General features: G+C 44.4%; 1 protein-coding gene across 1 annotated transcript; it reads left to right on the top strand.

The window, feature by feature from the left end:
• Positions 1 to 762: 762 nt before the first annotated feature.
• GPKOW (G-patch domain and KOW motifs) lies at positions 763 to 1,497 on the top strand. Its single transcript, XM_054271851.1, is given in 4 exon segments — positions 763 to 892; positions 895 to 954; positions 957 to 1,292; positions 1,295 to 1,497. Coding segments are annotated over 4 exon segments (729 nt in total).
• Positions 1,498 to 16,676: the final 15,179 nt, after the last annotated feature.

Here is a 16,676-nt window from a genome sequence, read left to right as displayed (position 1 = left end):
AAAGAAAACTAGAGAGAGGAAAACAGAATGTAATCTGGCCCCTTTTATAAAGGATAGTTAAAAGTGTTTTTATAAATATATTGTTAGCTGTTCTAGTTACAGGGATAGGACACCAGTTTAGCACTATGTGGATGTAATCAAACTGTATTTTACTCCCTTGTCATTTCTGCTGAACTGTTCATGATGGGTCATGTGCAGTAGCTGCCCTCTGCACACCTGAAACCTCAGGTTAACAAACTGGGTGTTAATTAATGTAGGGGAAATGGAGCAAACCCCAGGAGGCAAGTAGTGTTTCTTTTTTTCACACCAATGACTCAGCTGTGTTAACTTCCATCTGGGGGGAGCACCAGCAAGCTCACACCAAGCCTGAGAGGTCATCTCTGCTAGCAGGCTAAACAGACTCAATGGCTCCAGCAGAATAGGCCACTGTAACAACTTAAGAGTGCAAAAGACTCCCAAAATATCCTCATATGGGGGTCTCACATATGACTCACAGTGTTACATCATCCATTGTGAAACTTCCTGCCCTGGGGGAGGTACTGAGAATTCCCACCTGAACCTGAGCATATATAAATCTTTGGCTTATCTGGTACCACCTGAGAACTTCAATGGGACTGCGACCACTGCTTTCAACAAGACTGCAACCATCACTCTGACCAATCTGGTTATAGTCTGGCCAACCAGGTTATACACTGCCTTTATATGTTAAAAACACATTTCTTTGTATCAGCATATTTATTGCACAGAGCTCCATGGAGGAAGATGATGGCAGGCAGCAGTTTGGGGGCAGCCAAGGGAACCGGGGGAACCTCGGGGCCGGAGCCGGTGTTGTTTGTGTTCAGCCACAGGGCGGAGCGGCGGTGGCCGCTGCCCGTGGGACCCTGCATAGTGCCCGGCATGACGGCGACATTGAGACCGACAGTGACTTCTTGACAGCAGCAGAGGACCGGGAGCTGCCAGTGCCCGGCCAGCCCTGCTGCCCCCGAAGGAGCTGGTGATCCCCCTGCTCCCCCATCACCACTTGAGGAACCCGGAGCGCCCCGTGCCCCACACACGTCCCGTCCCCGCCGCTGTGACACCCCCAGCACAGACCCCACCAGGCCGGGGCTGCCCGGACCTCCCCTGGGTGGAGGCTCGGGCGGTGCAGGAGCTCCTGTAGAAGGCAGGGCACAGCCAGGAGAAGCCCGAGAAGGGCTCTGGATCCCCCATTGCTATCCCCCTCCAGCTGCCCGACAAAGATGTTGCCACAGGGCCGCTGCCAACCCCCCAGGACTACGAGGCCATGCCCATGGGCAGTTCGGGCTAGGCATGCTGCAGGGTATGTGCTGGAGTGCTGCTGTGACAGACCCGCTGGAACTTCAGTATGAATTGGCATGCAAGGCAGCAAAATGGGACCCCACCCTTGACAGTTTGCTGTCATCTGGAGGGACGTGCAGTACACTTGGAATTGACTGCATCAGAGGTGGAAGCACAGTCCCACCACTTTCTATGGACTGATCCAGACTGCACTGAAAAGGGTGAAGCTCTGGAACACTATCAATGACCTCATTGTATAGGGCAACACAGCAGAAGATGTTTCTGAGAAACAGGAGAAAATTATTCAGATTCTCCTAAAAGCTGTTTTTGTCATTAAATGGAATAAGGGATCTGCCCAGGAAATTCAGCTCCTAGGAGTGTAGTGGCAAGATGGCTGTGAAAAGATTCCTGCAAAGTGCCCACAGGAACGCTACAGGAATCTACAGAGATAGCTGCCATGTCCTCACTGACCATAAAGAAAAAAACCACAGGTTTTCCTAGGTGCTGTGGGTTTTTGGAGGATGCACATCTCAGAAAACAACCAGATTGTAAGCCCTCTCTACCTTGTGACACAGAGGTAAAACTGTTTAAAGTGTGGCCCTGAACAATAGCAAGCCTTTGAAGAGATCAAACAAGAAATTACTCACACAGCCTTTGGGCCAGGCAGGACAGGATGTGAATTAAATGCTGTACACCACAGCCTGGAGCCTCTGGCAGAAGGTACCTGGAGAGATTCGAGGATGACCTCTTGGGTTGTGGAGTCAGATACAGAGGATCTGAGCCAGCTGTACTCCAACTGCAGAAGAGATTCTTGCAGCCTACGAAGGGGCTTGAGCTGCCTCAGAAGTGATTGGCACTGAAGCACAGCTTCTTCTGGCACCCTGGGCTGGATGTTTAAAGGAAAGGTCCCTGCAGTATGTCACACCACCAATGCTACCTGGAGTACGTGGATTGCCTTCATTACACAACGAGATCAAACAGGAAATGTAAACTGCCCTGGGATCTTGGAAGTTATCACAAACTAGCTTGAAGGTGACAACAACTTGACCAGCTCTCCCAAAGGTGAATGCAATTCAGATATGTTCATATATATTCTCCTATAAAGGGAGACAACTCATTCCAGAGTGTTCTCCTTTAAATTGTCTGAAACCAAGACACCAATGACGGGGAAAAGGGAAATATAACCCCCATTTTTAAAAACGGGAAAGCCAAAAACCCAGGGAACTACAGACCAGTCAGTTTCACGTCTGTGCCAGGCAAGATCATGGAGCAGATTCTCCTCGAAATTATCCTAAGGCATATAGAAAACAATGAAGTGATTAGTAACAGCCGCCGCGGCTTTACTGGGGACAAATCATGCTCTGACAAATTTGGTGACCTTCTGTGCCGGGGCTACAGCGTTTGGGCAGAGCAATAGGCATCGTCCGCCTGGATTTAGGCAAAGTGTTTGACACTGTCCATGCAGCATGACATCCTTGAGTACGGCCGTGCCAGCCCCACCCAACACGTTTTTTGTCGGCTCATTCTTGGGGTAGCGGGGTGGGGTTCTACGCACGGGGGTTCCCCCTTGCCCCACCGCCTAGCTCAGCAATAACCCTGGCACAACCATAACCCTGGCACCGCAACAACCCTGGCACCTCAATAACCCGTCGCGTATCCTGCCCCATCCCCAGGGTATCAGGAGCGGAGCCTGTGAGCGCCGGTCCCCTCGCCGCCCCTCTCCTCGTACACCGAGCGGGCGGGGGTCGCTCCGAACCGACCCGGCCGGGGGCAGAGGCGGTGGCGGGCCGGGATCATCTTCCCGGAGGAGAGGGTGCGGGCAGCCCTCGCCCCGGCCGTCACCAGGGCCGGACCCCTCCGCCTCCTCTTCGCCCCCGGAGCCGCCGCGGTGCCCGGGCCGGGCCGGGCCGCCCCGCTTGCTGCCCCCGCTTCACACCCGAGCAAACGCAGGGCAAGCGTCCCTCGGCTTTCCCTTCCCCTGCCCCATCCCTGCTGGGACACCCAGTACTTCGGCCGGGGAACGCGTCCAGACAGCCCCTTTTTGCTCTCCCTGGCCGCCGCGGGAGCCAGCGGGGCGGCGCGCCTGGCGGCCTGGGCAGTCACCCACACACCCTCCGGGGTCCCCTTTCCCTCAGGATCCTTTCTCCAGAGAGGCGTTCCTGACTGGAACCTGCCGGCTGCAACAAGGGGTTTGCACACCGGGGTTATGATCCCAGGAAGAAAGGCACCTGGATTCTGTAAAGCATCATTTAAATATAAGACTTTAACAAGCTAACAGCATAAAGAAGGAAAAGTGTAGCGTTAAACTTACGTCTCCCTTTACATGCTGGGAGCTCCATGTTGTGCGGCACCAGAGAGTAGCAGCATACTCTACAGATCCCATCAGATGGAAGGATTGGTCTCTTCTGGTCATTCAAGCTTTTGTAGGATTTTCTTACAAGAAAACAACTCCATTCATCATTTCTACTGTCAAACAGAGAGGAAATTCACATAAGAACTTTTTGGTTGCTGTGAGATAAAGGCAAGGCCAGGCAGGTGTGTAATCACTGGTTTGGAGTGGGAGCTGCTCCACTGTTATCATCCCCCGACCAAATCTGCCCTGCACCGAGGCAGAAGTGCAGCACGGCACAGGCCTGAAGGTGATGCTGTTGGTGCACAGCAGAGCATGGCCTCGTGCCTTCACAGAGTCACTGTTACATGGATCACTAATCCTCACCGTGCAATGCCGTTTAGGTCAGAACCACTGCAGGAGCCCATAAAAGTAGTTTGAGATCTTTGTTATTCTAGAAACGGTTTGGAAGATCCTGAAGTTAAAAGCAATTGTTCTCTGTAGCAGGGAATTTAGGATATTAGTGTGAAGCATGTTGTTTATGCTGATGAGGTAGCAGTCTATACAGAGTCCCTTCGCTGACATTTTGGCAGTATAATTTGTTATTTAAGAGAAAGGTGTTATGCAGAACGGCTGAGTAAAAACCAGTCAGCAAATTTTAATGTTCAGAATGTTAGCTGGAGTTCACCTAGAACATGATCAATAGTTGTCATGAAGGAGACTTTGGCCTAGCAGGCTGCATCCAGCTTCAGAATGAAAGAACCACTGAGATTTATCTGTCACACACAGTATCTTCTCCCAGAGGTTCTTAGCTAAAAGACATTCTTTGATAATAAGATTGCTGTAGTCTGACTACTAATTCCACTGAAGTCTGTTATAAACTCCAGAATGATACTGAAGGTTATTGAAATTCTCCGCTGGCTACATAATAATTGTCTTTACTTATTGACAGCAAGTATGTCACCATCTCTGTCTTTTAGTTTCTCTTCTATGGATATTCCTCATTTTATTATCCTTGCCATTTCACTAGTTGCTTTGAAAATGTAATTTCTCAAATGAATGGAGTTACAGCCAAGACTCATTTGGGTAATGTTTGGACTAACTTAAAGCTCCACTGAGGTGGCCAGGGATCATCTCACAGGCCTTGCTGCAGAGCGGACCACTCTAAGCACTACTCAATATCCTCCACCTTCTCCTGTTCCACAGCATCTTGGGTTTGGTGCTTATTTCTCTTACACAAAGTTCATCTGCAAACACAGCAAGCAAGCTAATGTCTTTACCAAATAGCAGAAATAAACAAGGGAAGTCAAGCATACTCTTCATGTGAAGTTCCTGAGCTGTGCTTCCTTCATATAGCAACACTTAAAGCTTTCTGAGGGCAGCAAATGTAACCTCTTATATCACCAGTGTTTAGTCTATGAAGGATCTTTTTGGCTGTTCTGCTACCCTTGAAGTAAACATGACAGAGATTGTCATTCCCCTTGTAAGTCAGAAGGACCATCTGGCACTACATTAGAACAGTATTCTATAAAATTCATCAGCATGCTAATTATAGGATGACTAGTGAATGGTTAAACTGCCAGATGCTATGAAGATATATCACTGTCTGTTTACGTAGTTAGGCAAACGTTTAATTAATGCTCCAGCTGCTGTGTCTGCTTTACCTATGAACATATCTAAATTGCATTCACCTGTGCAAAAGGCAGGCCAGTCATTGCCTTTCAATAAGCAAAGAAGCTTAAACACAACTTTGGTGCAGCATACAGCATGTACATGTATGATTTAAATATGCATCCTGGTAATTGCTTCAAAACTAATTACAGACTCTTCTACTTCAGTTCCTGGATTGTGTTCCCTGATCTTTTAGTGGTCTTGCAAGTTTTGAAAGCTGAGCTGTTTTAGAGACTTCAGCAATGCCATGTTAGAAAACTCAATATACAGCCTCAGTTAATAGGATGTCTACAAGTGATCATACAGCCTTTTACTTTTCCCCATTCTAAGTAGTCTTTCATTCAGAAAACACTGAGGAAGGTAAATGACCTTCCAATATCATGCAATATTTAATATTGGTCCCAGGGTGTTTATCATTCCCATGATGCTGCTTCTTCTGAAACACTGAAAAGGAACCCATTTGGGATGTGGCCTTGTTTAAGGATGATTTTCAAAGAGACTGTTAACTCCTTTATAATTGAAAGGGTTTGTACTTAGCTCTATAATTGAAAGTGTTTGTACTTCACTCTATTTGGTATTGTAAGGTCTAAGAGATGAGATCTGGAGAAATGTGATTTAGTGATCTAGCTAAAGTCTAGCCTCCATTCACTCAAGCTTCCATTACACTTCCCTTGTTTGTGTTTAGGAACCAGATTTCAGAAAGGTGCTTTATTTCCACTTAGTAGTGGGCCTGTAATCAACCTTGACTTTTCATAGAATCCATCCCAAGGCACAGACATTGTGGAGACCAAAGATGCACATGGACAACAGGCTGAGATGCACCTGCAAATCTCAAGTCCCCTGAGTCACGAGCTTTTTTGGATGGGCAGCATCCTTGCCTGGACACAGTCTGTTGATCTCTGTTGATTGTAGAAGGTGCTTCATGCAACTGAAATTGCCAAAATTGTGTTGCATTTTTGCAAAAAGCTCTTGGTGTGATGTGGAAATGGCCCACAAGCATTTTTCCAGACAATTCATAAACTCAGGAGTTACTACATAACAAAGAGCAGTGCCAACAGGCAGACTAGATGCAGCCAAGCATTTTGGAGGCTAAAGGAATTTAATGGTATTTTGTGACAGTTGACCTTTTTGCCACAGTTCTGACAAGAGTAGGAAGAAATAGGATATACTGGGAAGTTATTCAGGAGATACCAGGGACATAGGCTTTAGGGAAAAAAAGTGAGAGTATAGAGCTTCTACAGTAAAAATAATAGTTTAAATATTTTCACTATTTTAAGCCTACTTTATTTATCATTTTCCTCTTCCTTTGCTAGCATTCCTCTTAGCCAGTTTTCATAATATGTGTCTCATGAGACACACACAGCCTTTCCTCTTGGGCACAAACACTGACAACGTGATCCATGTGATGGCTCTCTCAGTGTTAGATGCTGGTAAACATGTCTCATGCAGCTCAACAACTGAAATCCAGACAGAATGCTTGGGAATATGTGGTGGCTTAAGCCTGACTGGGTGCCAGGTGCCCACCAAAACTGCTCAGTCACTCTCCTACTGAGCTGGGCAGAGGAGAGAAAATATATTAAAAAAAAAGTTGAGATAAAGACGATTATGTTACCATACCAAGAACTATCACAGGCAAAAAAGGCTCAACTTGGGGAAATTAGTTCAGTTTATTGCCAATTAAATCTGTGTGGGACAGTGAGAAATAGAACCAAGTCTTATGACAATTTCTCCCCACCCCTCCCTTCTTCCTGGGTTTAATTTCCCCCCAGAACTCTCTGCCTTTTTCCCCCCAGCAGTGCAGGAAGACAGGGAATAGGGGTTACAGACAGTTCATCACACATCTCTATGGGCAGCAGGGGGATAGCTGCTCCACTGTGGATGTCTGTCGGCTGCAGGGCCAGAGCTACCTCACCATGGTCTTCCTCACAGCTCTCAGGGGAATCTCAGCTCTGGCACCTGGAGCACCTCCTGCCCCTCCTTCTCCACTGACCTTGGTGTCTACAGGGCTGTTTCTCTCCCATATCCTCACTCCTCTCTCCAGCTGAAGTTGCTGTGGTTTTATTTTCCTTTCTTAACTCTGTTATTCCAGAGGCACTATCTGATGGCCTTGGCCTTGGCCAGCAGTGGGTCTGTCTTGGAGCCAGCTGGCATGGGCTCTGTGGGGCATGGGGAAGCGCCTGGCAGCTTCTCACAGCCACCGCCTGAGTAGCACCCCCCAGCTAAACCTTGCCACACAGACCCAATACAGAGATAAGATACTGGTATCTCAGGAGCTGTGATCAGTGCTTCAGAGTCTCCTTGGAGTTTGTGGCGTTTTCCTGGGAAAGCAGAAATGTATCTGTGGTCATCCCTTGCAGTTTTCCTTACTGTCTCTGTTTGGATTAAGAGTGTCTCGTCCTCTGACATACTCGGTTTTGTGTGTACAGTAAAGTCACCTGTGGACTGGGTCTGCAAAACCAAGAAATGGCCTTTCCTCAGAAGTTCCCAGTAACTGGGAAAAGCACAGCAGTTGCAAAGTGTTGTATTTGATTGTTGTGGAAAGTTTTGCTCTGCTTTTTTTAAAGATTCCAAATTTGCTGACTTTCCAGGCACATTGCAAAAGGCATTTATGTAAGAGGGTTTTCAGAGGAGGAAGAGACATGCATTCCAGCTGACAGTGGAGGTAGATAGTTGGCTGAACTGCTGAGGCTTAACTTGACAGTATTTTTGCATAATTTATTATGGCAGTTCCATAGGGCCTTGGGAATCAATCTTGATTATTTTAGATTTAAATAAATAAATGATGGATTGTGGGACAAACTGGCACTCCATTCCAGGAGGTGAACCTGAGACACATCAAAGGCAGGCTCCCAGTGCCAGAATCAACTGCACTTTTACAACTATGCTAAGCTATGCAATTATCTTAAACTGCAATGATCTTTTTGGATTTGCAGGTGTAAATTTAGCATCAATCTCCTTACACAAAACAAATAAACAAAATCAGCCCTGCATTTTCATATTAACACAGCACAGCACAGTGCCAGAATGAATTATTGTCTACGTTCAGAAGCACTGATGCTGTGCTGGTTGCCTCACAGATAAATTAAAATGTATAACTCTTTGTCTGAGAAGCCTGTGAGTACAGAGCACAGCAATTGTAGAGATTGTGACCAGTAAGCTAACTGGGAAGAAACTATGATTGTCTAAAGCAGTGCTGGCTAAGTCAAGCATTTTACCCTGCTGGGGTGTGCAGCCCTGCTGCTTTCATTCATTGTTGGCTCAATTTGTCTATCCATTCCCTCATCTCTAGGGAAAAAGAACTGCAGAGTTAACCCTAAGATAGATAAAGGATGATTATGACAGAAAATCCCCAGGGCTAGAAGACAGGACACACCACCACCAAGAGATTTAGGTGGCTAAAGTACTGTGAGCAAAAAAACAACCCAAGGTGCAACATTCCTTTTAAACCAATGGGAGAGACAGCAGGCAGCAATGCAACAGAGATTAACTATGGCAAGTCAGTAAGCAAATAAATAAATGAATAACCATTACACATCACTTCATGGCATGATCATTGTCAGAGAGAACAGAACTTCTCTGGAGTTTCCTTCTTAGTCAACTGGGCTGGAATCCAGCAGGAGAAAAAACTCAGAGGCAGCTTTCATTTAAAAGACAATTTGTTTATTAACCAGGCAGAAAATCCCATTAAAAAGAGAGGAATTCTTATGATTGTGCTGCAGTATTAATTTTCAAATATTCTGCCAAAAAACTTTGGGTGTTTTGCATAATATGAAACCATAATTCTGGATGGGACCTTGAGTGGGAGTGGAGCATGAGCTGACTTTCCCAGGAGAAGTCCCAGGAGGCAGTTTGACTTGAGACATTTAAGATTCCTTCTCTGCCAGATTTATATATATATATATATTTCTAATCTGGATTAAACTATTTGATGGGAATGCTTGCTCCCTGGCAGGGAGAAGAGTGTGCAATGTTGAATTTGACCCATGTAATTTCTTCTCTGGTGATTTGGTAATTCTGTTTTGGTGGAATAAGGTGCTGACTCCTGGTATGTTAGTACAGCTAAACAAATGTGGGGCAGGGGGTGGGGCTGAGCACAGGTCCCCAGCTCTTCTCTGCTGAATTTTTAGTTTGCTCAAGGGCTGACCAGACCACTCCAATGAATGTTTTCCAAGAGAGAGTCCAGAAGTGCTTCTGGGGAGAGTCTTTTCTCAGCAACTCTTGTCAGAAGGCACCATGAGTGAACCTGGCCCTCCATCATTGAGGTATGTCCTTGTGCCACACTGATGTGAATAAAACATCCACTTACAGGTTCCTGAAGTTCAGAGTTGCAGAGCAAACCCTTGATTATTTCATAAAAAGAAAACAAGGTGATGTTCCCCAGCCCTCTAAATCATAATTCTGTTGCTGAAGGGACACCAACAGGGTGCTAGAGGACATCCAGAGAGGATGGGGTGGAAGTACTACAAGAGGAATATGTCCTGGGCTGTGTGGATGTGAGACAGTCCATGTCATTCAGGAGTAGGGACGAAACCCTCTTTTTTGTTATTTTTAATAGAGTGGACATAGTCTTTGCCATCCAGCTTTTCAACCTGAGGCACTGGAGTTCAGACCCTCCTCCAGCTGTTCAGGGAAAAGAGAAATTTTTTTTTTTTCCCATGGAGAGCATTAGGCATGTGTAAATCAGGGCTATGGCCAGAAGCTGCACATCTCAGGTCAGCTTGCAGGTGGAATTGCAAGAAGAACAGCTAACAGATCTATTGGATCTTTGCCTTCGCAATGTGGTGGATGAGAAATCTTCTCTGGAAACCGTCCCAGAGAAGCTTTCTATATTGTGACGTGCAACATTCACCCGAACTGAAGGAGGGGTCAGTTTTGCAACTTTAATGGATCAAAACGTTTTCACCTTGAGCTCCATGCATGGTGCCACAGCATGGCAGAACCCCTAAAAATGTGTACCTACACAAGCTGTTAGGATCTCCAGTTAAAATTTGTTCCTTTCTTTGCTCCAGGCATGCTGTCAGTTACTGCATCTCAGCTGCTGGCTGGAAAATTCTAGCCAAAGGGAATCTTCTATAAATTGCTGAATTCAATCATAAAGCACTCATGTGACCATTTCACAAGATACTTTAACTGGAACAAACCCAGCAACAACAGTCATGCAGAGATGATGAGGCTTTAACTCTGCAGTGCCATAACCTTTTACTGATGGGAAAGCGCCCATAAGGATTTTCTTGGGAATTGATTTTCCTCTTTAATGTTGCTAATAAGAGATGTTGATAATAGAAATTAACCTAGGTATCTCTAAATAAAAATGGCATGCCTCTGCTGTGATTCTCTTGCAGGAAAATGGGTCCAAACCCCTTTCTAGATCTAAGGACTAAAAAAGAAATACAAATATGCAAAATAATTATTATAATCCATCATTTTCACTGAAACAAAGCAGAACAACAAACAATTATGATAGTAGACTGAATCATAAAATGGCAATATGCCAAGGTGTATATCAGCTGAGTTTTCTTACTTGTCTATTGGCAAAATAAAGAGGATTAGGGGAATGACTCATCTGCTGATTGGAAAATCTACTTTAAAGTTGCAAAGAAATTCAAACAACAACATTTAATAAGCAATAACTCGCTGAACAAAAAGCTTCTGTTCACTTACAGCTGCACTCCCCAGTCAGTAAACTGTGGATGCTTTGGAGGAGCAGAACCATCCCAATTCTGATGTCAATCCCTCATCACCAGCTTGTATCTTCTGTTTGCTCTGGTCCTAGTGAGTGGGGTCATATTAGCAACAACAAAATATGTGATCTATTTGCATAGGGGAAAATCCTGGTTTTGCTGTAGCTGTCAGTGGCAATTTTATTCCTGGTTGCAGTGCAGTCAGTGTTTTAACCTTTTCCTACAAGTTTTATCTCCTCCTATATAAAATCTGAGTTCCACCTACACCAAGCTAAGATTCATAATGCAACTGAAGTTGTGAGTTTAAAACTATTTGTGGCCACCAAAGTGATGCCTGAGCTGTTGTGTAAGGAAAAAAACACTCTGTTCAGGCTCAGCCTTCAAACCCCGCCTCATTCCCCGTTATCAGAGCAGCCAGCAGCTCCCTGCCCTGCAGGCACTGGTGGGGGTTCCAAACAGTGCAGAAGTTCTGGGCAAAGTCACCAGTGCTGGGGAGGTCCTGGCAAAGTGCCTGTCCCTCATCTTATCTGCAGCCTGGGCTCGTTCCGCCCGAGCTGCTGCTTTGTCTTCATCTCACAAAACCCCGATGTCACCAGGCACCTCAGGCTTCACTCTGCTCAGCAGCCTGGTGAGGATCTAGGTAACAGGTTTGAGCAAGTGCTATGTGGCTGTGCCTCCACTATGCATAACTGCCCTGTGTTGGTGTTTGGCAAGTGCCATCTGGTTCTCATTTTCTTTCACAGTGTAATTCACCACCTCCACCCCCACAGATTCACAGTGGAACTGCCTTTCTGCTTTCAAGACAATTTCAGCTGCATGTGTTTTGATTTACTTTAGCTAAAACTCAGTAGACGCTACCATCAAATCATTCTCCTTTAAATTAAAAGTTATTTGATTTGCAAATTTTAGCAAGATAGCACAACTCAGAAAATCTTAATTGATAAAGTAATACGATGCTCAGAACATGAAAGGGCCAACCAAATAACAACTCTGCTCACGATAATCTAGGAAAATACTCTGGAGAAGCACCTTAAGCATATTAAAACCCATCAAGATATATAAGCAGTAAGAATAATAGTGAGCAATGAGAAGAGGTGTAGAGATGAAAATATCTATTGTAGCTCAGTACAGGAAATTGTTTAATAGTCCTTGTTGTAACTCAAATTAGTATTTCTTTTAAAAAGATTGAAAGCATCTTCCATTACAAACTCATTTTTGAATCTTACACTTTGAGAGGGGAGACTAGCTTGTTCTATTTGTGGATCTTTGTACAGGCAAGATCAGCTAAATAAAATTAAAAGCTAAGAAGTAAAAGAGCTGATTACAGAAGTAAGACAAACAAGTAACTGACAAACCAAGAAGAATGTTTTGTTGTGCATTCTTGAGGCTTCTGGCAAACAGTTTTCTCCCCTCCACTTAGACACATGCACTGTAAACACCATCGGACACAACTGTAAGGAAAACTGTGATGAGAGAGTGAGATCCAAAGCAGCAGCCCACCTCTGGTGACACAGATTATTTTCTTTCTCAGTAACACTGAAAGCCCACTTCACACTGCAATTTTCCATTCTCCTCAGCTATATCTTAGGGATCACTGGCATTGTGTGTCAAGGTATTGTCAATTGCAAACAGGTTTACCCGGTCAAAGGCACATTGTCAGAAAACAATACTGTACATGTACACATGCACATTTAATACCTTGTTAAATCTACTGACTCAAGCAGGCAAAAACCTAGCAAGTGTCAGAGTTAATGCCATCTGTGCAACTTTAAATCTGCCCTTTCCCCACATGCATCATGGCTACAACCTTTAATGACATGATCACCAATTTATTTTCTCCCCAGGGGCTCCTGTCTTATTCAGTGTTCTCTCCTGGGTGGTCTCCTCCAGCTTCCCATTCCTCAGACATCTCCAGGCCCACTGCACAGTCATACATCCACATATTTTCCACAGGAATAACAAGTGGAAATATCTCATGCAGAGGACATGACCTTTGCTTAATTTAAAACCATATTTAGTAGGAAGGTATTAGAGCTTCTGCCTGCTTTAAGATTCTTCTGAATAAGTGGAAAACAATATACTTTCTTAGAAGTCACTGATTTAAGCCGAACATAAAGAAATCTATTGCATGGGTGACTTCAGCCTGAATAGTTTAACTTCAGAGGTCAAAAGTAAACAAAACCAATGTCTAATAAAGGTGAATGTTGTAAGGTTTTGGCTGAGTGACATGACTTGCTTTATTGATCATTCAGCTCATATTTTGATAAGCCCACTGCAGTCCTGGGAGTTTCCTCAAGAGCCTTGTTGAAGAAGAGGAACAGGACACCAGAGGTTGGGGTCTGAGACTGGGCTCCGAGTAAAACATCTGCAGAAAAAACGGGAGAAGTGTCCAGGGCTGGTTCTGTTCTCTCTTCCCTTCTATCCCCTCAGGGTGGTCTGCAGGGGAGGGCATTGCTGCAGAGCACCCCTTGATGGGCACCTGGAGACCTGTCCAGGCTGGAGGAGGAGTGGTCAGCTTCTCCTTTTGTTTCATTCCCTTTCTTTGCAAAGCAAGCAAGAAAGCAAAAGCTAAGGGACCAACACAAGGCTTCAGGTTTACTTTCACTCACTTAAAAAAAAACTAAGGCCAGGCAATTAAACCAACTGCAGCAGCTAAAATAGTCTTATCCCAGAACAGGAATGAAGCAACCCAGTCCCATTTGTCCCACAGTTTCTGGGTTGCCAGTATTGCTTCAATTTTACCATTCATCCCTCCCCCACTGCATCTGATTATCTGTATAAAAGGCTAATAAATTCTCTACTGAATTTCAAAAAGCAGCAGTATTTGCATTTTGAATACCCAGCTGTGGAGGATTCAGCCCATTTAATTATTTCATTTCAGAGGATGTACCTGGTTTTGTCACTCACCCTCAGTGAGGAGGCACAGGCTAGCGAGGGATGGGCAGTAGATTATCAGTCACTCAGCCTGCTGGTGTTTATTTAAATGTTACCAATTGCCACTCCTGATTTGGAGTCTAATTTACACTTCAGATTTGAGACGATCCTAGGGATAGCTCTATCCTGGTGCTAGCTCTTTAAATGTGTGCACCAGGAACCACATCAATTTGACTAGGTTTGCATAAATCTTTGCCAAACAAAAAGGATACGTTTCCAGCCTGTGTCATTGATTTGTACTTCCGTGAAATGCCACTGTGTTTCACTTAAGTTTTGAATGTTCTGTTTACTTGGATTCACCTCTAACCACATTGCAGTGAAAAAGAAATTCTTCCATGGGCCAAGAGGTATGTTTATAATAAAACTTTTTAGAAGGTGCTCATAATTTCCTCTCTATTAATTTTCCCACTGCTTCATTTTCTGCAGAGTTCTTATGTCATGCCCTCTTGGCAATGTGCAGGCTTTTATCTCATGTATTATGTAGTGCCAAGTCCTGTTTCTTTTTCTTCTGAAATTACACAGGGTTTGAGATTTTTAGATCAAACTGCAAATGTTTCTTCTCTGATAAAGATTTTGGGTCAAGCAGCTATTATTCCTTTCATATCCTAGCTGAACTTTCTCCCAAGCAAAAGAGTGAGAACTAAGGATGTAATAAAATCCATTCAAACTCATACACCATAATTACTGCAGTGACTTAGATTGGTACAATAGCATTCCTTGGGACATCTGAGCTGGTCCAATGGATCCCTCACACCAAACAAGACCTCTTTTTGAAAGGATGGAAGTTTCAGATTGTCTTACTGAATTATATATAGCTTTTCTTTAACACCAGCCCATTTCCTTGGGGAAGACCTCAAGGGCAAGGACTGTCTCTGTTCAGAGCAAGCACAGCAGAGAACCACTGCTGATGCTGGGTGGCTTAGGAAGTTTCACTATAGAAGCATTTGCTACCACTCTCCTCTCCCAGCATGCCTTCGACCCAGACTAGATCAATAAAAATTAAATTAAAATAGCATACATATGTATGAAAGTTAGATTATATATACTGCATCTGCTGCACACCTCTCCTGATATATTATCTGTATACCTGAGTGTGTGTGTGTTTGTGTTAAGGATACATACAGTATGCAATCCGTACAATCTGAAATTTGTTACAGCATCTTGAGCAAGTTGAAATTTGCTGGGGAAGGTGATGTCCTTTAATATACCTAGTGAGAAAGTTGATTAAAAAAAAAGAAGTTACATAAGGTCTTGCATACCCAAAGGCTTTTAAACTGCCACAAATGTGCTAACAAGAGATAATATTTCTCCTTGCAAAAGTTGTGTCTGCAGATCATTATAGGTTCTACATAGGGAGAGTGATTGCATCCTGTGCTGGAGAAGGAAGGTGCTGCTCAGAGAGCAGCCATGGTAACTGAAGGGCCCTCCGGTTCCATGCAGGACAGGAAGGGCACAGGGAGAAGCAGATGGGACACACCAGACCTTACATGGCTGCTCTGCAGAGCTGCATGGGTTTCACAGCATCTGGGAACCTTCTGGTGGACTCCTGGTGGCCAGCTCTGCTTTAGAGGTGGCCTCTCCTAGAGTGTCAGCAAATCTGCCTTTTTAGGTAAGCTATGCCTTTCTTTGCAATGCTTGGTTTAAAAAAAGAGACTTTTTAAACATGAGCCCCTCCAGGGCTTCCTGGTGTGCAATCCGTCCTTCTCTTCTGTGCATTGCTGCGGAATTGTGCAGGGAAGAAGACCTGTGCACTGCCAACATCTGTGTGAGGATGGAGGAATTGTGACTGGAAAGCAGCAGGACAAAGAGAAAGTAAGTACATGGTGGGAGCTGTCTGTGGCAGCCCTTTGCAGCTGGGTAAGCTCTGGACGTAGATCTTCATGGGTCAGACCATCAGACTTAACTGTAAAGAAAACAGTAAATTGAATCTATTAATAGTAATAGTTTAATTCATAAAAGATGTTTGGTAAATATTTTTTGTGGCCTGTATTTCCTCCTGACTCAACTGTCTATGAGGAAGAAGGACATCTATGACAAGGAGACTGGCCAAAATGAAAATCAGGAGTGTCTGCTGCACCATGCATCCCTGTTAGAACACTGGCAAGCATTTTCAAATCAATTGCAAGGTACCACTTGTAAAGTAATCCCAAATATTTTTAACTCCTTTAGCTTATTGTCTTAAATATAGTTCAGACTTTCTTTCTGTTTTCATCTGGTAGCATCATCCATCATAAAACCTTGTTAAGGCAACAGCTTGGAAGCTAATCATGGCAATCCTTATTTTTAATTAAATCTCCTGCTCTTATAACAATTTTCTAGTTTTCATTACTAAAAGCTCTGAAATTAGACTGGGCATTAAGTAAGATGGGGCAAGCTTTATTACAGAGCTAGTGTGGACTCTGCTAGGGAGAACCTCTCCCCTCTCCTTCCCCCTGACATCCAGGTCTCCTCCTTAATTGATTAAAGACATTTTTCCACTGTAAGATTTATACACATGTTGAAGCACATGCCTAGTATGATTCCTTTCTCTTTTACAGCATTCCTGTAGAGACAATTATGGGTATTTGCTTGCAGACCAGTCACCTACTACATGAACATTGCAGTGGGAGGCCTCATTTGGGAGCCAAGAGTCATCTTCTGCCTGCTTCTTCCAGCTACACCACTGCACGTGAGATAAACCAGCACAACCATCAGCATTGTGTCTTGGCTGGAAATCATTAAAACATTGAAAGAGCACCTTCATTTGAATGCCAACATTTTTCAAG

Source organism: Melozone crissalis, unplaced genomic scaffold (genome assembly GCF_028551555.1).
Source record: "Melozone crissalis strain CALT ecotype California unplaced genomic scaffold, PUWL_Pcris_2 ptg000013l_1, whole genome shotgun sequence".
Lineage (NCBI taxonomy): Eukaryota > Metazoa > Chordata > Aves > Passeriformes > Passerellidae > Melozone > Melozone crissalis.
The sequence above is the reverse complement of the archived record's forward strand: the minus strand, read 5'-3'. Positions and strand labels throughout refer to the sequence as shown.